The 25,254-nt window shown below is 31.4% G+C and overlaps 1 protein-coding gene across 5 annotated transcripts in view; it reads right to left on the bottom strand.

The window, feature by feature from the left end:
* Positions 1 to 1,627: 1,627 nt before the first annotated feature.
* The window catches only part of LOC124357547 (tyrosine-protein kinase Btk29A), a 142,906-nt gene continuing 119,279 nt past the window's right edge, over positions 1,628 to 25,254 (bottom strand). For all 5 annotated transcript variants that reach the window (XM_046809450.1, XM_046809449.1, XM_046809451.1 and 2 more), the window contains 5 exons: positions 24,567 to 24,735; positions 23,434 to 23,552; positions 21,070 to 21,188; positions 20,235 to 20,368; positions 1,628 to 11,977 (listed from right to left, as the gene is read on the bottom strand). In XM_046809450.1, the coding sequence (XP_046665406.1) occupies positions 11,876 to 11,977; positions 20,235 to 20,368; positions 21,070 to 21,188; positions 23,434 to 23,552; positions 24,567 to 24,735 (643 nt within the window). In that variant the 3' untranslated portion in view covers positions 1,628 to 11,875. The remainder of the gene's footprint in view (positions 11,978 to 20,234; positions 20,369 to 21,069; positions 21,189 to 23,433; positions 23,553 to 24,566; positions 24,736 to 25,254) is intronic.

Here is a 25,254-nt window from a genome sequence, read left to right as displayed (position 1 = left end):
GGCACTTCACTCATCTAAACTTGCTGTCTACCCTCAAACCGACCAGGTACATCTTTGCCATTGTTCACCTACTTGTTATCTACTGGACTCTATTACCTACAATTCAGCACAGAACCATTTTTCCCTAGCACTAAAATGAATGCTGTAATACACTGATGCTTCTGCTTTCCAGCAGTCGTTTCAGAAGCTGCTTGGAGAGGATCCACCCCATCTTCCACAGTTCAGTCTATTGACCATGTTTTTAAATTAATGGCGAAGACTAAAATGTTAAATGCTAATTCGAGTCACATGTAAAACCTAAACCCCACAATCTTAATTAGTTTAATCAATTAAATTAACTGAATGTAAATGTAACGTAAATACATTTTTCCTTAATTATTGTTAAGAATTTACTTAATAAAAAAAGGTTTGATGTTATGCAATATTTTTTATTAATTACTGTCTCTATAATTTATAGATGGTAAACTTGTGCACAGCAAGACAACCTTGAATGACCAAGAGTATTACTTTTACTTTACTCTCTACCATAAATTTTCTGCATGAGGTGCAGTGGCCGTATGGTGAAGGGTACCTAATAAAATATGTAATATATACATTACAAAGATAGATTTCATCTTAAAACAACATCTATAACAAAGTTTATATCACTTCATGTATCATTAATGGATTGAATGCGGAAAACTCCTGTGGCACTACTTCAACACCATTCTTCTGAGAAGTGAGAATTGAATATATCTTTTTGTTGCTAATGTCTTCTGTCTGCAATGTTTTCCAATGTACCAATGGCTTTATTAGCTTTATTAATCATAAAATTCTAACCGCTGGATTCATCTTTTCCAGAAGGGAAGCCTAAATTTTCTATAATTCTACATTTGAAAATACTACCCTAATTGTAGCTAACTTAAAATTATAATCCAACATTTTGATCCTAAAGTAGGCACATAGATCTTAGCCACTTGATGGATGAACAACACATGCGTATATTTTGATTCTAATAGTCCAGGAGCTGCAGAGCCAATTGCATTATTTTATCTCACAACCTAATATTTCTTAGAATTGCTATGGGAATTTCCCCTAAGAAATCGTCAGCTGCGCTAGTTTTTCTGGAGGTCAATAAAGGAGATAAAGTGAGCTTAAGAAGAGGTAAAGAGCTTGATATACTTATTGCAAATCAACCATCGGGCACGTAAACAATAGTTAAATCAGTATCAGCCAATGAAATACATACCAACTATCATTAGATGAAAATTATCACTTTCAGTCACTTTAGCTTGTTTGGCTGACACTGTACATTACTCATCATTTAGGTATATGACAGTTAATTAAGTGTGTAAAGAAAAATAATATTACATACCAAATACTTACCATTTGGTTTTTATATTATAATTTCTCATTCAAGTTCCACCAAACACAAACAACTGAGAAACTCTTGTGGTGATTTTATAACTAGGCTTGTAGAATTTAAATTGACTCTTTACTCCAGGATAACTAGGACAAATAGCATGAATCCACTAGAAATTTTGCAGGCTTTTAGCTGCATGTCTGAAACTAATTGAACCTTGTTTGAATGAACAACAAATTTAATGGATTTCAGGTGTATTGTTGACAAGAAATAAAACAACTCGGATCTCGGTTTACAAATATATTCAGCATCAACCTGTGTAGTATACAATATGATAGGGTCTGTATAATGTACTGTAGACAAATCTAGCAAAAAATACAAATAAATCTGTGTTGTCACGAATCCCTTATATAAAAATCCATAACAACTTATGTAATAACAGTAGCTTATACATCACATGTCAATGGCCAATTGTACAATTAAATTGTTTCTTATTTTGATAACCTATTGTACAAGGCAAACTTACAGTACATAAGTATTTTAGGGTTTTTAATCTCAACAACAATAAAGTTAAATACTGTTAACTAGTTTTGAACTTATTTAAAATATAAATGCAGTGCTATAATGTCACTTAATAGATTACAACACTTAAATAATTAATCATTATAAAATATTTGTCTTCATTAAAAACCAAATACGTTCCTCTCACTTCCTAATTACAACAATTAGTTTCAATAAACATAAATATCATGAGAAAATAACAACACAAACTTTCTTATAAATTGCTAAATAAGAATGAAAATAATAAAACATGTTTTATATTACCAACTGTCAAAATATAAATATGGCACACACACTTAGGTAATGTTGCCTTTGTAGTTTTTTTTATTAACTACTATTTTTTATACTGAATAGTATAAAATGGAACTTTTAATTTATTTTGTAGTATAAAACATTTCGTATTGTGCTCCTATCAAATGAAACAACCCTAAATAAAGTTTTAGAATAGGTTTTCATTTCTAAATTACACTTTTTACCTGGGATTGGATCACTGCATCATTTACATTTATTTTATGAAAATCACAAATAGATGGCAGTTTAGATTTTCCCAAACAGTTTCCAAACACACTATATATTCCATTAGTGACTGATCATGCAACATTTTATACTATAACTACTTATTATTTGTTGAACTTATTAAGTACTAACAAGTCTACTTATATTTATTTTAAACCAGCAACTCACTAAAGTAGTATATTTCTAGACAAGATAATACTTTCTTTGGAAGAGGTAAAATTTATATTAAACCCTTTTAATTGTAAAAAGATTTATTGTTTCCATTTTTGTCACAGTTTTTTTCTACACAGATATAATTTTGCTTTGAGGTATTGTCAGGTGTACATGTCAAATGTGCAACGTTAATTTTATTAAATGGTAAAAATTAAGCATTGAATTTAGAACTGATGTTTTATGTACACTGTACATTGCAACTAACCCAATGTAATTAAAAATATTATATTTTAACTTTTTTGTTAACTACATATACTTTATGTTACTTTCTTAACTGGAGAAAGAAAAAGAAACCCAGAATAACCTGTCATACCCACTATCTTCAATATAGCATTTGAATCATTTCGTTTTACACATGCAAAACAAACAAAAAACAAAAAATATTAAGTCAATTACTTTAGCTATAAACTTTAAAACAGAATAAATGTTTGCTGTATTATAAGTTTATAAAATGTCAGGTAAAATTGTCCCAGCACAGTATTCACCCTCTCTATAAAATTTCCTATAAACATATTTTTTATGTTACAATTTCGTATCCCACCTACTCCATCACCACATTCAGCCAGATATGACAGATTTTCTGTAAGGGAATGATTAAGTTTCAATTGTTTCTCTGTCTGGTAAATGAAATAAAACGTAGGGCAATAAGACAGATATGTATATTTTTATGAAAAATAATGCAATGATTTATAAATATAAAGGCTTCAAATTAACCATTTACTTTGATTATTTCAAGAAAAGCCAGTCAGCTACATTTTTACAACCAAATTCTTGCTTACTCAATAGTACTTGCAGATAGTAATTTTATGAATAAATTATTCCAGACAAATTTAGTGTCAAAACCTGTACTCAAATTGTTAAGATGTTTAAGAATACCGTAAACAAATTACTAAACTACCAAAGGTATGATATATAATTCATTTTAACAGAGATCAGTCAAATTAAAACACTAAGTGACTGCTACTACAATATTTATAAATTAATATGATAAATAATAAGAAATCATTATTTTTTATAATATACATCCAAATCCAATTAGACTTTTACTTTTCATATAAATATTAAAAAGTTAAGTATAATAATCAAAGAACAAACATACTCTTAAATAGAAACAATATTTTTGTTATCATGTATTTCAAAAAACATTTAAACAGATTTGTACAGAAATTAAAGTTTTACATAAATTAATTTTTGATTAAGTAAAAACACTTATACAATTTGTAATTTTATTTTTGTTTCGAATATTCATTATTACTGACACTCACTGACAAATATACAGCCCAGTCTAAAATCAAACAACACGACAACAAAATTATTTTCTACTTCAAACTTTGTATCTTACTTCCCTCAAATCTCTGATTAAACTTCCTTACAATAACAATAGAGTAAGATACAAATATAAATTTAAAACATATAATTAAAGATTACAGTCAATTTCCGATAATTTGATAGTCAATCACCCATATTGTAGATTGAATTTAAGATCTAATAAATGAAAACTTAATAAAATTAAACTATTACAGACTCTATAAAAACCTATACTTTAAATTTGTAATTTTCAAAATTGTATTAAAAATCTTTATGGGTATGTAACGTTTAACAGTTAAGGTTAAAATCTATACAAAATTTTATAACTTTCCCACTTGTATTTAAGTCACTAAAGTGAAATTTTTGATAAGTAATTACAAAACTATACATAATTAAATGTATATTTTAAACAATTTTGATTCATGTCAAAATATTAAATGTTGGAGTGAAATATGCAGCTAGCAAAAGGCATCAGCCATTTTTCATTTATGCAGTACATGACAAAGAGCACAATAGACGTTAGGTCCCAGAGCTACTATTACAAGCCATGCCCTCTTCAGGAAACATTCACAGGATTTGCACACATTCAATGTTCACATTGATAGTTATTAGCATTCCAACAAGTTAAACATTTATAAAATTGTTATCATAAGTATATTAATGGCACATTTAAACTGCTCTACTAAAATTGGATATTATATTTAGATATAATTAAAAATATACCATACATTGGGTCATTGAAGAACATGAAATTGAATCCATTCTTTTCCAGTATGAAAGATGTCATCTTAACCCACTACTCTTCATTTCTTATTTCAATTTCATTAAAAAAAATATGAGTGATGAGTGGCAAAACTTTATCATTATAAAATAACTGGCATATTTTAAACCCTTAGTCCTTGGCAAGCCATTGAGTGTACTACGCCTAGTGTTCGTAGCTTCCTTTGTCCAATTTTGCAACCATGTGTTAAATTCGAGTAATTTAAATTGTAGTATTTGAGATTCAACCATTTAAATTACTGGGATTTAAAAGTAATTCACTCATTTATTAGACTTATGTTTTCTATGACTTGGGCTGCAAATAGTGAAATAAATATTAATTTAGTTCACTATTTGGACAAGAAATTACAGCAAGTTCCAGTCATGCTAGAATAAGGATTGAAGTTTAGAACTGCGTAATCGAGTCGTTCACATTTAGTGGTCTGCCACGTTGAACTAGAAGAAATCTTGGAAGGCCACTCTGAGAGGCCTGCAAAGATATGATGATAATCCTCCACTTTAACTATAACAAAACTGCCTTACCCATCCTAATGGTCCCCAAGCTGAGAGACAATCTTAAGTTGAAAACCTAAGGGATAAACTTCCTCTGCGCAGCTCTGATCAGAACCATATATTTCTTCCAGGTTTACTCGTACTAATCAGTTTTGTACCTGCATTGCAATAACTCAGAAACCTATATACAGCTGAAACAAACTATTTCATCACTTGAAGGATATGTACTTATATCACGTTCATTACCTACAAAATTTTTTGTGCCTGTAAATAGAAAAAACTACTAATGAATGATTGGGGTGGATCCTTAATAAAGTGGGGGGGATTCTTTCTAACTATTGTACCTTAATTCTCTGACTTTTTCAACATAGTTTATAAAAGGAAATCAAATATTTACGAGTAAAAACAATGTCCATAGAGCATATCTTATTGTTTCTTTATTAATACAATCTCACAATTTTAGATTGCATGTGGTAGTTAACACCAAGGATAGCCTTATCCTTTTCAAGGTATTCTTTAACGATGGCATCAGATTTGTTTATTTAATTGACATGTTTCTTTAGAGAGACTTTGAATTGTTACTTGTATTTTTAATTTATGTACCATACTGACATCTGATACATTTAGTTAGAAAAAAAAACTGTCACTGAAATTGGCAGCACAATTTTGCAAATTCCTCAACCCAAAGTAGTACCATTACATTGTACCTTTAAGTATTTATATGAACAAAAAAATATGTATGTTTTTCTTTGCACGGATTTTATTTTACACAATACAAGTTATTTATAAAATATAAAAGTTTGAACATTTATAATTTTATAATAGCAGGTTTTTCAGTCCAGATTTAAAGTATTTCTTAAATAGATTATTTAATAATTTCTAAAGTAAATATTATGTAATAAAATTTTTAAGAAGACGATATCAATTCTTGTCTGGTATATGTTACATTACATATTTATCCCTTTTGTAATCAAGCAGCTAAAAGTAAATTGCCAATAATAGACTAATACAGCGGTTCTTCAATTTCTAAGATGGGTTTTCCTAAAACAAAGTTCATCTTGTGGTTCTATTGTTTACTGGCACATTTCATTAAACCATATTAATAACGTTTATATTTTAATTATATGCTTTCTCTAGTTTAACAAGTTAATTATTATGTAATACCAGTCTAAATTGTTAGTATAAAATAAATTCAATGAAATAGTGTTACTTAACTTCTCTACAAAGAACACTCCAAATCACTTAGCCAAGTGGTTTATGTTATATATATATATATTTTTACTTTGAAAATAGACAGCAAATCTTTGATTTGAATTATCTTCTGTAAATTTTATTCTGTAATTAACTCTGGTAATCAGAAATTGACTGTAGTTTATTCTTTAGTAAACATAATTTAAGAAAAATATTTATTGAATTAATCCCTCAACACATATACATTCAACATATAACATTTTTTTAAACGAACAATTAGATTAAATAGTAGGGTTTTGTGCATTTAATTTCAATTAATAAAGGAAAGTTAATTAACAACAAAATGCAAAAGGCCTGATAAAAACATTCCTGCTGGACTGTATACTCACATGAGGTAAATCATTCAATTATAAACCTACAGCAAGAGTTATGGAAGACAACTTAAAATGAATATAAGACAAGAATAAAAGTCAGTCATAATTTATTTTGAGCACATAAACAAAAATTACTAAGAACCCTGTAGCTATTTATTATGATACACATTTTTACAAACCTAAGACTATAATTACAAAACCTAGGCATACTGAATATCACAATGTTCGATAGACTATTTTCACACATACAATACAAAGTAAACAATAAGGACCGTACTGAGGTTGTATTCTAAATTACTAACAAAGCTAAGAAGTAATAATAAACCACTATGTGTAATAGTAAACATTAAAACTATGTAAACTAAATTTAACAATAATTTTTACACATTCCACTGATCCACTTCAACATGGAACTAAATCTTTGCTACTTAAATATGTCTCAACGTCTAGTATAGAGAAACGTTTAATTTATTCTATATTGTAATGTTAATTTCAAAATTTATACAACATAAATAACAATTAACAATTTACTTGTCATCTTAAAGGGACTTTACCGCTCCACTTAACTGATAAGACTACATTGAACAAGAGGTTTGTTACAGTAAATAACTCAGTCTTAAATGTCTACTTTAAAAGAGCGTTTGAACAATACTCTGGATTATTTAACTGACTTTTGCACTAAATTTTCAAATTATAGAATATAAAATGTATCCCAAGAAACGCGTAGAAAAAAACCAATATCTATCCCTAAGTAACAAGGAGATCAAATAAATTTATACTCAACCAACAAATTGTTAAATTATTGGAATGCTTATGAATAATTGCTTGGAATAATTTATGGAATTAGGACGTGAAACAGTTTACAGAACTTGAGTGGCGACTTGAAGAGGAGCTCATTTACTAGAGCAGAAGTCATTATATTTGTTTTCAACAGTTTTTTAAAATAAAATATTTTTTTATTATTTAACTTGTTCTGACATTAGTTGGACCACAACATTTCTTGATGAATAAAATTTTAAACACAGCAAACAAATCTGCTCCTAATAAGGATCAGAATCTGTTTTTATTATATAATTTCCAAACTAACTAGAATTTTCTGTAAAGTTATGCTCCAACATTTGTAAGTACTAGCACACCTAAATAACAACAAACACTAAGAACTGTAGGAAAACTATAGTACAAACAGAATATGCAGGACAGAATCTGTTAAATTACCACACAGCTGTTGAACAGGCTGCCCACTATTATATGCTCACATTATACTGTTTTGTACGATAGTTTACTCCAATTACATCATGATGTCAACAGCAAATCCACACTTGGTTTCTAACATACAGTCTAGTAAATTATATAAGCCCATAGCAAAATCATTCATCAATTGCTATAAGTTGTTGCAGCTCAATCTAGGTGTAAATAACATGTTATTGTAAAAATAAAATATTTGATATAATTAGACAGAATAATGTTATTACTCTGTCACAATTATATCAATTCACAAATTTGAATTTGTTTCCAAAAATACACAGTTATTTTAATTTGAAGCTTCATTTTTACTCACTGAGCGTCAAAAAACTGAGTAAGTGTTGAGAGTGCTTTCCTTATATTGTACATGTTACATTATGAATTTATATCATTCACTATTGCGATATGACCAGCTAGTGTTATTGCTTGGATGATGATAAAACAGTAGAAATTAAAACATGGAAGCAGTCATTAATAAAATTCGCAACCACTGAGCAGTGTCAGTGAATATAAGACGTATGAACCATGTCATGAGTCTAATTTTGGTCAGGCCACTACACAAGGCCAATACAACATTACAGAATTAATAAAGGCAGTGACCGTTTTACATGAGTTTAGTATTACACAATTCCTTTGATAGTAACCCTCCAAAAAAACCACTCATCACTTGCATACCGGTAGAATAGGACTCAGATAAGAGTATATACATCAAGAGCAGTATAAAAACAGAGAGATATAACTGTGAGAGCATAACTCACATTGTGTTATATTTTTTAAATGAAGTAGTTTTAAATTGACATGAGGTAAACTAGAGCATTTTTAACATTCAAGATCCATTATACTTTCTGGCTTTAAAAAATAAATTAATAAAATTACAACTAGTAAATCGTTAAAGAAGATAACTTTTGTAATTTATTTACTCAAAACTAATACAATTACAAACTTTACTGAGGTTAAATATAAACATAAATTCAAATAATGTTTAAATAAGTTAGTACTCGTACAAGAACTACACTGATTCAGAGTAACTCAGTTTTCCAGATCATGGAGTAAAACCTTCCTGCATAATTTGCTCTGAGAGAAATTCAATTTAATCAGACTCGAGCTCAGCATCTTCGCAGTGTTACTTAATTTTCTTTTATTATGCTAATCTTATTCCTTTTTAAATTCAAATAATTAAAACCTAAGAGCTGATTTAAACAACAATAAATATTAATTATGCAAAAGTTAAAGGGTAATAATTCTTGTTTCATTTAAAAAAAATTATAATGAAAATAATTGTAATGTACACAATTTCATTACTATAAATCTTTACTTATTTGAATTTTCACTATGAGTTCACTGATACTTATTTGTTTAAATTAATTCGTAAATATGAAAACGCACTGTCAAGAAATAATAGAATACAGCCAAAGAAAAATGGCACAAGAAAAAACTCAATGTAGCATAAACACATAATTTAAAGCTATGCAAAAGTAATAGCTTCATATACCCACAAATCTTTATCAATACACTTATTTTTAAATTTTCATAATTATTTCCATAATAAAAAACAACAAGAGTGTTAATGTAATAATACATCACATACTGTAAATTCCATATTTAAAACAAAAACATTTTAATGATGCAACTCTTAAGCGTTTTCTTTTTCTTTTTTTTTATACTACATTTACAGGAAAAATTTTAACACCAAGGACTTTGAAAGCTGTATTTATTGTATTCATATTCTGTCTCTGCAGCTCATTTTACACCTCTAATATATTTTTGAGGCATTAATATTGCAATTTATCCACTTAAATTTCATTTTGTTAAACATAGATGGTCCAATAATTTTAATTTTAATTTAAATTTCAAATGTTGTGCTCAAATAAAACACTTCCAAATTCTTTGTTGATCGTTTATTATTGATGATGGATAATTTGAAATGATGGATGGTTTGTTAGGAACATATTTTGTTGCTGTTAAGTGATGCTTAAATAACTGAAACATGACAATTAGGGAACCAATATCTGCTCTTTTATACAGAGTTCATTCTCTTATCAGTATGTGTGGAACCCTTTTGCATGTTGCCCATTTGTTGGTGTTCCAATTTTTATTTAACTGTGTTATAGGCTTTATTTCACTTATTGTGTGTGGGTTTAACTTATTGGCATGGTCAACATTGTTTCTTTATTTTTTAACCTTTCTTAATAAAAGCTTATGTTTTAGATATTATCACCTAAAGAAATGAGCACAATATCAGATTTTTAAACATCGTATTTCGGCTAATTTATTATCTTGAAAATTAGTTATTTATTCTGCTCCACTTATAATGATCTAAAGGCACAAGATTCCTTAATAGGAATAAATTTACCTTTGGGTGTTAACTTGAATTAACACCACACAATTTAAGTGCAGATAATAAATATACTAATTTACCATCTAAATATGGGAATAGTGATCATCCAATTGTGAGAAGGATGGTCCTTTCAATTTTTATTGCCTTGATCATATGTGTTGAGATGCCCTGGAATTTTTATAAGTTACCTGTCATTTTTAATTAGTTTTCATGCTAAAATTCATGATGCTATTTAAAGTTTACATCATTACATATATTGCAAGGGTTGTTTTAGATAAATATCAGTGAAGCACTTAAACCCAATATTTACCAAAGTTTAGTGTAAAATTTAGAAAATTAAAAAAATATTTTAAACTAATCTCAAGACATTTTAATAATGATTGCATTGATATTAGCTTTATATTAATTTTTTTTTTAATAGTCAACAACTAAAATGTTTATTTAATAAACCGAATAGTCCTGAAACAGAGGTAGTTGATGAAAACTAGAGTAGCAGTAATGAAAAACTTAATGGTTAAGTGAGGCCAGAACTCAATTCCACAAAAATTCAGTGCTTGCACATTTCTTTTAATTTTTTTTATAAATTCTAAAATAAATGACTACATTTTAATAGCTAGGTCATAGCCAACAATCACAATTAACCAATTAAAAACCACACAGTTAGGACAATTCATAAAAAATAAATACTGAAACTGATCATATAGCCAGATCATAGTTTAAAATACAGTCACCATAAAACACTCCTATAAAATTAATTAAAATATCACACAAAAAGATTCTATTGGGCAGCAAAATTTGACTGATTGAGGTTGTCCCAACATACACAACAGAGACAGATACTGCACTCAGATACTGGACAAAATATAGGCAGAAATATAAAATATTAAGATTTATTTAAAAAACATTATAAACTTATAAAGACATCTTCAAACTATGCGAAGAATAAAATGTGAAAATTTTTTTTGTATTTTAAAATATGTTTGACTTAGTCAGAAATACTCTAACTGTATCACATAAATTAGTTTTAACTTTTTTTAATCACTTTCATCTTGTGCAAATTATTATCCTGTATCAGAAATGTTTAGTATATAATTTTATTATTATATAAACACAACTTTAAATGAAGTTGTATATATAAATATATTTTATTAAAACATCAATATATGCTATTTTTAATGAAAAGTCATTAAAAGCAGCAAAATGCTATCATTGCTCGCAATTATTTTCACATTCTTTAATAAAGATAAAATTACACATTTAAAATGTATGTTGCTGCAAGATTTCAATAATACAAAATTAATTCAAATGCTTTAAATATTCACTCATGATTATCAACCTTAATCAGTCAAAAAGTATATGACAAATATTTCAGATTCTATCCACTTGTTGAATGAGCGCATACACAGATTGAGGAGGGGATCAAAGCGCGTACAAGGACAGATTATACTAACGAAGCGACAAGTGCTGGCCCAATAGGGCACAGAGAGGACAGGGCACGAGGGTATGGAGGAGGGCGAGTCAGTCGGCAAGCAGGCCTTGAGAGACCACACACAGTTGATCTTTGAGTGAACGGAACGAAGGTCTATCTTCAGGGTTGTGGCACCAACACTGCCGCATTATCTGAAACAACATTTTTTTGTTTCTCACTCAATTTGGGATTTATTTTAATTATCGATACCTGAAGACTAAACAGAAGACAGTTATTACATTCTACAGGGTGGCCACTCAAAACCTCTTTTCAAATTTTCAGTTTTTCCGGTTGAAAATTCCCGATATTCTAGACTATTTTCAAATCTATCATCACCAGCTATAATTGCAGGAAATGCCACAAAGCTGCTGAAGTGGTTAGCAAATTATATCGCTAGCTATAAGTAAGAAATTCAGTGACGATTACGTCACTACCACCTATTTATGCTCGTTAGTTTTTATCTCTGTGTCTATTGATGTGTCGACATAACATTGTATATACCTAATAAGTTTCCTTTCTGTTATGTTTGGAAAATACATGTATCCAATTTAAAAAAATAAAGAGAACAAACAATTATCAACAGAATGCTACTGTGGGGCAGCTTGCAGTTCAGCATTGCGAGCCAGAGGTCTGCAGTGCTTGAACTTTTACATTTCAGGATTTTTCCTATGTAATCAAATAAGGGCTGAAGTAATATCTCTTTATAAAATAGGAAACAAAATAATCCATCAAGTTTCAGACGACTATCTTTCTTTGCTACCTATTTTCTCGAAAATTTTTAAAAAGTAGTTTATAACCAGCTTATGAACAATCTGGTAACTAATCAGTTACTTGACAGCAAGCGACATGGTTTTCAAACAGGCAAGTCCACAGTTACAGCATGTGTAAAATTTATTGAATCAATAATAGACTCAATTGACAGAAATGAAAGAGTTATCAAAATTTTTCTAGACCTGAGCAAAGCATTTGACAATGTATCACATGATGGGTTGCTTGGTGAGCTTAGTGATTTGAATATACAGAGCAAGGAATACAAGTGATTTTTAACATAAAACAATTTTTTTCCCAAACAATCAAGATTAGAATTTAAGCCAAAAATATGTATTTTGAAGATTCTAAATTTACCCAAGTAGATAATACAAAGTATCTTGAAGTAATATTAGAGCTGTATTTAGGTTTGACCCCAGGCTGAAGATTGGGGTCTCTAGAGCCCGATGCCAGGTTTTAAGAAAGAGTGAGTGGGGCTCAATAGTGGTGTGAACATGTTAATTACTTAAAAATTATTTTTGCTGTTGTAATTCTCCAGAAAATTTTAAATCAAAGAAGTAAGTGAAATGATGACAAAATTGACTCTATACATATATCAGTTTAATGTCATTAGAGATGCCTGATGACATGAGCTGTTTAAATTATTAAGCAGGTTTAGTGAAATATGAGAATTCAACGAAACGCTGTGAAATGTTATACATACCATTATAATTACAAAGAAACTTTGATCTCTATATTTACATTTATGCTCTACAGATCTTTTAAAAAAAATGGCAATATACATTACTGAAATAAAATAAATAAATAAAATAATGAAATAAAATAATTAATTAATAAAAATTTAAATAATTAAATAATAAAAAAATAATTAAATAAACAATTTATTAAATTATTTATTTATTTATGATTAAATAAATATGTCATTTTGTCTACCCCTTTATACTACATCAGAGATGCATACTAAATAATGGAAATAGTCTCAGACTTCACTGTCCAATCCACTGTCCTGTTAACTTTAGCTTCTAGGTAGCAGACAAACATCAAAGATGGCGGACACTCAACAGTAACTGTGAAAGTGCTCTAATAAAAAGTGAAGTTTTTAGTGGTTTAAACCAACAAATAACCTACTAACTACTCACCACTTCAACATCAAGAAACCGTAAGTCTCTTCTAATTATAGACTTATAAAACTACACAACCAAAAGTAAAGAAACACTAGAAACACAAATCAAACACTACAAGCTGACCTACTTTCAAAGGCAGCAATATTTTACACATCACCATTACTACACAGAAGAAAGAACTTGTATCTAACTCCAGAGTACAATTTTCTATTTGGTGTAACCTACAAAAATAAAAATCTTTTTTCATTGAAAACCAAAGCATTTTACTACAAGAGATTTGTACATGCTGTGACGTTATGCTTAACTGCCAACTCATAGCTGCAAACACATTGCTTCCAACTCAACACTTAAAACTCTCAGACAGACAGGCGTATGTGTGTCACACACAGGCAGTGCGCTGACCCTGGATATGCTGACTGTCCACCTGACCTCAGACACTGACAACTGAGTAAGCACAGAAACTGTCTGTCTGTTCTACATCATTAATTTAATAAACATTTATAAATACCGGACTGTTACTGTATTGGAAATAGTCGTTTGTAAAATGCCCACAAACTAAATATCCTTGTGGTGTATGCAGTATTGGAGTCAGATACTCAGGACTAAAGTGCACTGGCCCCTGCCAATTGTGGTACCATGCTGCATGTGTACAATTATCAGAAAAAAACCTTACAAAGATGTCCAAGTCAGAAAAAATCCTGGATCTGCAATGAATGTGAAATTGGTAAAATCCCAGAAAATAATCCCCCTACAAAGAAAATTCCTTTTTGTCTAAAAGTAGTGACCAAAAATCTCAGAACTTGAGGATGTGAAGTCAAAATTACAAGAACGTGAAACGCTAGAAAAACCTGACCTAGAGACTTCACTAACTTTAGCTGCAGAAGTGGGAAATGCACTGCTTCATGAGAATAATAGACTAAGACAAGACATCCCAAAATATTCACAAGCATAAGTCCATGTTTAGAGGCTAACCTGGCTAGCATGGAGGCTAAAATAGAGGACCTTCTAGCAAATGAAGAAAAATATATAAATAAAATTGAAGTGTTACAAGAAAAACTCAAGATATTCTCCTAGAACTCGATAAAAGTAAGCAACAACGGATAGAACAACAACAAATCTTTGAAGATCATGACCAAACTCAAAGCCAAACTGCTTACACAATACTCAGGTAAAGATAAAGTAATCTAGAAAAAACACTTTTGAAGATGGACAATGAAGCAAAACATTTACATGAAAACACTGTTGAGTCGGAGAATCCAAAATACCACAGAAACTATAGAAACCCAAAACATGCAACACAACACCTACTCCCGCGCTGATAAGTACACCTCTACTCTTGGATATAACTCAGCTGAAAAAGAGGCAGGATGAAATGGAGCACAGAATATAAAGGAGCTCACTGTTCACTTCGACCATATAACACCTTACCTAAACATGTCAATTACTTAATAAATCATAGTCCTTACTGCAGTAAACAAAGGCACAGACTCAAGGACCAAACTACTACCAGCTTTATAAAACCAAAAAAATTCTGGTAGAAAAAGAGAATATTTTTAGCGTATCTCTGCAAGTGGCCAAAATAAAAAATACACACAAATAAAGAATTAAGGCTGAACAAAGGAAACAGTCATATTTCAACTAAAACATTACCTACAACAGCACTTTCAGGTGAATCCAACGGGAGCGACAACTTCACAGGCAACAAGCTCAACAGGGGGAATCAGCCAAACCCCGCCAGAAAAAAAACTGTCTGTAACAGCACTGACAGGGGAACTCAGCCAACTGACAACTTCACAGGCAACAAGTTCAACAGGGGGAATCAGCCAAACCCCGCCAGAAAAAACTGTCTGTAACAGCACTGACAGGGGAAACCCAGCCAACCGACAAATTTAACAGAGGGAATCAGCCAAACCCCACCAGAAAAAACTGTCTATAACAGCATTAAGCGACGATGAAAGATTTTAATATCATAGAGGTGGAAGCTGATATTCACTTCCCGGATCCCTCATCTGTATTGGACAAACCAATTTCTCAGCTCAGAACTTTATCATCTGCTAGATGTTGCCGTGAAAAACCTTCTGTAACTGCAAAAAAACTGGATCCATCTGAATCCATTGAAGAATTTTTTAATAAAAACATTGACTGCTACAGGGAAAACCAACGACAAATTAACTAAATCCTCTGACAACAGTAATAAAAGCAACTCATTTTTTAGACATGGGACAAAAAAACAAAAAGACAAAGAGAAAAATACACTACAAAACCAGGACTTTTGTAAACAAAAAATATATCAAGCCAAAAACAGTAAAAGATTTAGTAGTGGCACACCAAAATGTAGATGGACTACAGATTAAAATTGAGAGGAGTAACACACTTTTTCACTACACTAAGCCGACATAGTAATACTATCAGAACATGGCCTAATGTTTGAAAAGTTAGAACATACCAGACTTACAGGGTATAGCTTAATTGGAGGGTTCAGCAGACAGAATCACAAAAAAGGAGGTGTTGCTGTATTTGCAAAATCCAATGTGCAAAATGACATAACATTTGTCTCAACATCCAACCCAGCCTCAGAATGTATATGTGAAACAACCCTTCTTAAAATAAAACTGAAAAAACAGCAACTGTATATTCTAGGGGTATACAGATCACCTAGCAGTAATCTTGACCAAGCCATTGAAGTACTCATGGCTCAACTAGACAACGCTCTTACAACAAATAATCCTATGATTGTAATGGGTGATATAAATGTAGATGCCATGACAGTGAATGAAAACACACTGAAACTGGAAGAAAGCACTCCTAGGATATGACTTGAGAAGACTTAAACTGCCCCCCACAAGAATAACGCATAGTAGCCAAACCTCCATCGACTTTATATGTACAAACATGAGTGAAGCTGACATATCTACCCAAGTCCTCGACACAGGAATATCCGACCACTGTGCCCAGTTATGTAAAATCAATACAGACAAAAGACTCATCCCAGCACAGACACTGACAAGAAAAAATAAACAAATATACAATGGAGGACTTAAGACTTTTACTGGAAGTAAAAGGACTGGAGTAAGGTATTACAAACAATCAATGGTTGATGAGACGCATTTGAAATGTTTCCACAAAACACTTCAACAAGCATTAGACATCTCCTGTCCTCTCTCTATTATAAAACTAAAAAAGAACAACCTCAAAAAAAATATGGGATGCAGAAAGCAATGAGCTCAAGGACAATTACCTAGAAGCCATAAAACCGAGCAATTCTCACAGGGAAACCAGAGGATAAGATGGAAGCAGCACAAAAAGAAGAAAGCCTATGATCTGAAATTAAAATACACTCAAGAAAGAAGAGATCGCAAACAGATTTGAGGAAGCAGACAACAAGACCAAAGTTTTTATGGAATATAATTAACCAGGAAAAGAAAGTCTCGTACCTCAAACATGCAGCTAGACACTCTCATCGTCAACAGGGAAACCATCTCTTCACCAACAGAAATAGCAAATCATCTCAATAAATTTTTTGCAACCACAGCTGAAAGAACACTCATGAACAGTACACAGAATAACAAGCACACGAAAAACAATAACCCAAGACACCTCAAAAATGCAATTTGTACTTCTATAAAACAAACTGTGATGAAATTGGCAAAATTATCAATGGACTAAAACAAAAGTCCTCAGCAGGAGAAGATGATTTTTCATCAAAATTGGTTAAATATTGCAAAAATGAAAATTCTCATCCCACTAACAAATTTAATTAATAAATCTCTTTCCAAGGAATATTTCCAAATTGTTTAAAAACTTCAAAAATATATCCTAAAATATAAAGACGGTCAAACGAATGAACCATGCAACTACCGCCCCATTTCACTAATATCAACCTTCTCAAAGATTTCTAGAAACGTGTCATCTTGAAAAGACTTTATAGGCCACCTGAATCAAAATGAACTTCTTACTCCAAGACAGCATGGCTTCAAGAAGAATAAATCAACAACCACAGCAATAACTCAGCTAGTTGAATCTATTATCGACAAACTAGAAGAAGGTTGTATAGCCACAAGTATCTTCCTAGACTTCAGTAAGGCCTTTGACTGCCTAGAGCATGGCTTAGTAATTGAAAAACTCAGATCATTAGGAATTGATAGACAAAGAGGCAGACTGGTTCAAGAGCTACTTGAGCAACAGGAAACAACTCGTAGAGCTTACATCATCAAGCAACGGAATAATTCACAAAATAAAGTCGGAACTGTTACCAGTAAACAAGAGGCGTACCTCAAGGATCTGTGCTTGGTCCAGTGCTTTACACTCTTTTGACAAATGACTTCCCACAATATCTGGAGAAAATACTGCAAGGTTGTGATGTATGCTGATGACACTGCCTTATTATTACTGAGAAAGACAAAGAACAACTTGACATCAATTTCGTATATAGCTTTTGATATGGCAAAGCAATACTGCCATATCAATTGATCTGGTACTAAATGAGAAGAAAAACACAGCAGCTAATTTTCACTGCCTCCCGAAACCATCACAGGGGTCTCCCAGAGCTAGAGGTAACAACATCACACAAATACCTAGGTCTGACTCTAGACAACAAAACTATCCTGGGAGCCTCATGTGGATAAACTCTGCAAAAAAACTTAGCTTCCTTGCCTTTATGTAGTACGACGAATTAAACAAATTAGCAATATAGATATGGGTAAATCAGCCTACCATTCTCTCTTTGAGTCCCACCTTAGATATGGATTAATTGTATGGGGAAGTACAACAGCAACAAATTTACAAAGAGTATTAGTAATACAAAGAGAACCATCAGAGCTCTTACTGGACTGAGACCACGAGACAGTTGCAGGGAAGCCTTCAGAGAACTGAGGATTTTAACAGTAGTAGCTCTTTATATAATTGATACTATTTTGCACTCTGTAACAACTGGACAGACTAGAACTGGAGACCATCACAGCTACAACACAAGAAATAGACACCACTTTGCTCTTGAAACACACCACCTAAGTTTATATGAGAGGAAACCATCATACAAAGGAGCAATCTATTTGTCAACATTCTACCAGACTCACTGAAGAAAACACCAGCCAAAACACCTGAAGAACTCACTCAAAGTTGGTTTCTCAGCAACCCTTCTACACTATTCAAGAGTTCATAAACTGGAAATCAATTGCATCATGAACTGATATTTTTAATTTTATGTTCTGTAGGTCCTTTATTGTATTGACAAAAATTCTAAACTCGACGTTTATGAATAAAGAATATTGTCTATTGTCTATTGTCTATAGCAGTATCTAGAATTGGAAAGCAAAACAGAGTAAGCTTTCTGGAGGTCGAAATCATTTAAAGTACCAAGTTATCTAAAAGGAGTGTGCATATATCAAAAACAGCTAATAGCCTACATAACTAGAAATTCAGTGCTTTTGAGACTCTTTATTACAAAATACACAAGGCACATTTTTATTGCATACAGAAAACGCAAAAGTATGATAAAAAAAAATTATGGTTGCCTGTAAAGTCGGTTTTACGGGCGAAGATTTTACGTGACAACGTCTTTTTCTCGGTAGAATATTTATTGATATGAATATTATTAAATTGCACAATAGGAACAAGGAATTGAATGAAAATAAGAATTGCACAAATTTTAACTATAGAAATATATTTTGTTTACTAAAACATTGTACATAATTTGAAATTAATTAAAATTTGTTATTGTAAATGGTAAAGTTGAATAAAACATTTACTAAAATTGGAATTTGAAATTCTTGCTAAACACAGTTAAATTCTAACTCCGCGCGTGGTGATTGGTCGGTTTAGTTCGTTTGTTTGGTCGCACTGTTATGACAGGTTAGAGGTTATAATTTGTTATTTTAAATGTTTGACTAGCAATACGCGCTGTTTCTTCTCAATCGACTGAATTACGATTGATTGCAGAGTGATTTAAACTAATAATTTACTTAACACTATCAACATTTGTCAATAGTATGACATAACCTATAAACTCAGTTTCTCAACTTTTGTGTCAATCTAACAATTAATCAATCAATCATAGTTTACGATAATGAAATATCAGTGTACAATTATTTACCTTTATTGTTGTAGTTGTTGTAAATGACGAATCTAAGCACTCCACATTTTCACGAATAAACATAGTTATCTGCTTTATCCCGTGCGGCGGTCCCACAGTTATCTGCTTTATCCCGTGCGGATCCCGTGCGGCGGACCCACTGGACGGGCATCGTAACGTTACCGGGCGTTATACTTTTTCATGAGTGACTCCGAGCCGCAACCTAATTTAAGACGTTGTCACGTCAAAAAACACCTCCCATGAACATGGACAAAGCTGGGTTTGATCCTTTAATCTATCTTTGTTTACCAGTTTTAAGAGTGCTAATATTGACCCATGCCCAACCTGATGTATTCCAATTGTTATATCTAATAAAAAATCAACAGTTTTAAGATACTAAAAAAATATTCTAAAAATTTCTACCCACTCAACAAAATCTAAACTTACCTCATAAACTTCTTTAAAACAGGCTTTTGGTCTCTCCAGGATGATCCCTCGTTGTACTCTATCAACAACTTCAGTGTTTTTGAGGCGACCATAAGGCATTTTCCCACAGGTGAACACTTCCCACATTAAAACACCTGAACAACGAAAGGATATAATCAGCTTGTTGAGTATTACGAGCTTAATTGACTGGTACAAACAATATTTTTATGGAACTGCATTCAAAGAAAATCATAAAATCACTCGTGCTAGCAGTATACAAGCGAAATATTGTAACAATATCTTGGCACCCTAGAAATCTGCATAACTCTCAGGTTAAACATCCTGATTTAGAACAGAAGTTCAGGCAGACTTTGAAGAGAATTGAGAGACAAAAATCTGCAGGAATAATGATCGAAGTGGAGCAGGGGGGATAGTGATGCATTGATTGTACAAAGTATTAAGAATAATATAGAATAAGGATAAACATAAGGATTGGAAGATGATCGTAATGCTACAACTTTAAGGATAAAACACAGGACAGTGCAAAAAGTAACTGTATTTGTTTATGTTGGGTGTCAAATTGATTCTTAGTTATAATTGATGCCTCCTATAATTCCCAATTTCCATCCATTTCATTACAAGTCTATTTACCTTTTGCTTATATTATGTCTCGTTACATATTGATTGTCGAAGCAAAGAGAAAATAAAACACTAAACAGTAAAGCTGTTTTGCATTGAAATGTCCTAATCTTATTTAGTAAACAGATTGTGTCACTACTTGGAATGGCATCATGATGTAATGTACAAACATGTAAGATAGACAATAGAGGGTACATTACATAGCATATTTACTTACCATAAGCCCAGACATCAGACTTGGAAGAAAACCTAGTATAATTGAGGACTTCAGGAGGTGCCCACTTGATAGGAAATTTGGTGCCCCCTGAACTGGTGTACTGGTCGTCCAACACATACCTAAAACAAAATGGTCACTGATATTAAAAACAATTATTTTAAAGTATAAATTGATAGCACTAATTAATATTAATAGCTAATTAGATTTGAGTTATCTATTCTTACTACTTCAGACACACATGACGTTTTTTTTCTATTCATGAAATTCAGAAAGTACAAAACAAAAATATAGTGCAATGCAGAATATGTTTTAAGTATAGTCAATTTTTCAACAAAGAAGAATTTATTACACATGCAACATACTATGGGTGAAGGTATTATTATTCTCTGGCTAGTTAGTTAGCATAGCCTGGGGAGCATGTGTATTTGTAACATAAACTACAAAATAACCAATAACTGTTCAAAATAGTACATTGAGTTAGATGTGACAAAATTGAAGGTAACAACAGAAAATCATCAATACAGCTATATAATTACACAACATATTTGCCAGTAAAACTGTACTACTAATTCAACTGTGAGACTGGCCAGAAGACAGTGATTCCTTAAAAGGATTGGTGTCTAATAATGTATTATCGCTTACAAAAGAAAGGGGACTAATAAAAGAAACTGTTTAGTTGGTTTTAGCGGAAACAGTAAAAACCTCAGGAATATTTTATGATATTGCATAATTTATTAAAGAAAATTAGTTGCAGTTACCTAGATATAGTAGAAATGTGTCTAAATTGAATCTCAAATTTACTTAATTTAAAAGAATTCAGATTTAAGAATTAATTGCTGAGATTCGAGAATCAAATTTAACAAGATTTGTCATTGTGACATACCAACAAAGGATTATTTTTTTTATATATATATATAGGGCCATAAAACACAAGAGGTTACCAACAAAAGAAAAAAAATTTACGAGTTAATGTTAATGCAAATAGGTGTGGGAGAATACAGTTGAACCACGTGACACGACCCCGTAGTCACCGTTGGAAGTAACTGCCACATATAAGTGTAAAAACTATTTGAAAATCATAAGGTAAATGTATTAAAGTGTAAATATAAAGCATTTTTTCATGTAAAATATAGTGAGTGTTTCAGTGTACCTTCAAATTTCATTTCATTTTAAAGAAGAATGAAATGGTTTAAAGTAGACAGCAATTTTCATCAGAGTAACTTAAATCGAAATGACCTATAAGACTGTTTAGGTGAATAACTTAATATGATTGATTAGACTCTGGATAAAGCAAACTCAAAATAGTGTTTTGAACTATAAAAATATAATGACCTAGTGACCTACATATTTGACACAGTGATTTACGTGTTTGAAATTTATCAAATTTGTATTATAAATTATTTACACATGAATTTTGAGCGTGCCATTATATAAAATTGAACTACATCTTCACTATTATAAAGTGAAATTTAAATTGGTATACATCTATTATAATGCAAAACATTAACATTTGGTGTCCAATGACTTAGTGATCCATCATCCAACATTAATTGAAGCTTTTTTTATTTGAAAAACCACATTCAACACATTTTTTATTTGTTGTATACACATCCAACAATTCGAACCCACTGTATTTTCCAGGCACCATCAACTTGGCCTGAATACATCAGATATTTACATATAGAGCCATAAACGCAGGGACATATCAATTATTCATCTAACACTTCGAATCGTTTAATCATGTCACTAATTACTCAATGAAATTCACGTTCATGTTCCACCACTTTAAGAAATTTGTTGATCAATGACGTCCTGCACGATAGTGTCATAACCAAAATCAATCGTCCCTTCAAATGATTGGTCGAGATTAGCTGTAACCCACCTACCCATTCAATATGATGTAGCAATAGACTGTACAATTATAAATTAACGTTTGGGGTCTATTATTAAAAAACAAATATTCTATAAATATAAAATCATTTTTACTACGTTTAATCATATTGTTATTTACAAATCTCTTAGATCTAAACAATTACTATAAGAAATCCTTATTAATTGTGGCCATGTTTTCAAACATAGCTTTCAAATGTATTTATTATTTGATTTCCAAAGGTAAGTTGCATTAGTTTAAAATTAAAATTTCCTGAAATATATGAAAAACTGGTGTGCTAAATTAAAAGATATATTTCTAAATATATTTTTAAACTTTCAAATGCATTAAAACTGGTCTGTAACAAGCAGAAATAGCTGATGAGAAATAAATTTAATATCCAAACCGAGTATTATACTCATACAAAGCAAAATATGCAAATATGACTAACAACGTCTTAAACATAATAAAACAATATAAAATGAACAACTTACCTGGCTAGCCCAAAATCTGCTACTTTAACTACATTTTCTGAGCCGACAAGGCAGTTTCGGGCTGCGAGGTCTCTATGGATATAGTTGTGCCTTTCTAAATATGCCATACCTTTACATACCTGAGAACAAAAAGAAGACTGACAACATTTCAAAAACGCTACCAAAAATGAAATTGTCATTAGTGAATGCACTGAAACTGAGAATGATTTACAGTATGAAAAATGTACAACTTCCAAAATGAACTTAAAAACTCTTCAACTCAATGTAGAATTAAATGTGCAATAAACCTAAATTCTTTCTACTTATAACTGGAACTTAATCAATATTTGTTTGCATGTTTATGATCACTCTCTGTCATAGCATTTTAATACTTTAAATTAATGTTCAGTAAATAATCAAAATAGATTTGAAGAACCAAAATAAGATTTATATGGATACATAATGTTCTTTTAAACGTTTCAACTGTGTGTAAAACACTTTCATGAATACAACTCAATCAAAACTTTTTTATACAAATTATTTTGTTGAAATGCTGGCACAACTTTTACAAATATTCAGTTAATAGTAGATTTTTTGCACAGTGGTGTTGTTTTTACAATAACTAAAGATTCCTTCCAATTATATATTTCAGAATCACTTGATTTGCTAACAATATTGAGATGTCAAAAATCTTCAGTTCTCAACTCTTTTCCCTTTCATTCTGATAACATGATATCTGGTTTGAAAATAACATATGTATAGGAATGGGTCAGTTCTCTGAAGAAAAGAGGTTAGTTATCTATTTGAGGAAGAGATCAGATTCCAGATCTCAACATGTAGTGTTAATGATTTGTTTGTATCACTGAACGACAGAAAATTTCAGAAAACAAATTTAATATTCATAAATCTTCCAGGGTTAAAAACAAACTTTAAACCATACTTTACAGAGAATTGGAGATGACATAAAACATGTCAATTCCTAGCAGATCCGCCATTTCAATAGGAAACATGGCAATAAGGTGAAGGGAAATGGTGCCACAACAAAAAGGGATGTGGCAACCAACAGGCAAACTTGAAGAATGTCACAGTCACCATAATGCATGGCAGCGTTACTATTCACACCACAAGCTAATACACAAATCGATGTGACTCACCTGTATGCACATATCTAGGAGTAGGCCTACATTGGACCCAAGAGTGGTTTCGTGCCGTCTTAGGTAGTTCAACAGTGACCCATGCCTCATGTATTCAGTCACTATATAAATAGGTCTATGTTTGCTACATACACCATACAATTGTACTAGGTTTTGGTGCTGCAGCTTCCTGGAAAATATTCAAACTACATGTATTCACTCAGTATCTCATAATACAAGCAAGAAGAATTATTAAAAAATCTGGTTATATTTAAAACTAAGTAGTCCAAATTTATCATAAACTGAAATTAAAATACATTTTCCATTGTATTGCGTTAATAAAGTCTCAGTGTAATCTTAAACTTGTTAATCTCACTGTAGGCCAGAATTATTTTTTCAAGATATATACGAGGGATATCCAAAAAGTAAGTTTCCCTGTTCTGTAAAAAGACGCGTACGTAACACAGCGTGCAGCTGTGGGCGGGGATATGTAGCGCGGTTCGGTTGGCAACAGGTGTGCGCCGGTCACAGGCCCATTGTCACGCTTCTCAGTCAGTTGCTGCCCAAACATCATGGAGACTCCACTGCGTTCTGCCGCCAGTTGCGAAGTCCGTAGTGTTATTCGTTTCTTGACCGCCAAAAACGAAACTGCCGTTGAAATTCATCGTCAGTTGTATCAAGTGTATGGTAAACATGTTTATGTCCGTTC

The sequence above is a fragment of the Homalodisca vitripennis genome, chromosome 3 (genome assembly GCF_021130785.1).
Source record: "Homalodisca vitripennis isolate AUS2020 chromosome 3, UT_GWSS_2.1, whole genome shotgun sequence".
NCBI lineage: Eukaryota > Metazoa > Arthropoda > Insecta > Hemiptera > Cicadellidae > Homalodisca > Homalodisca vitripennis.
This window is presented reverse-complemented; position numbering and strand designations above follow the sequence as displayed.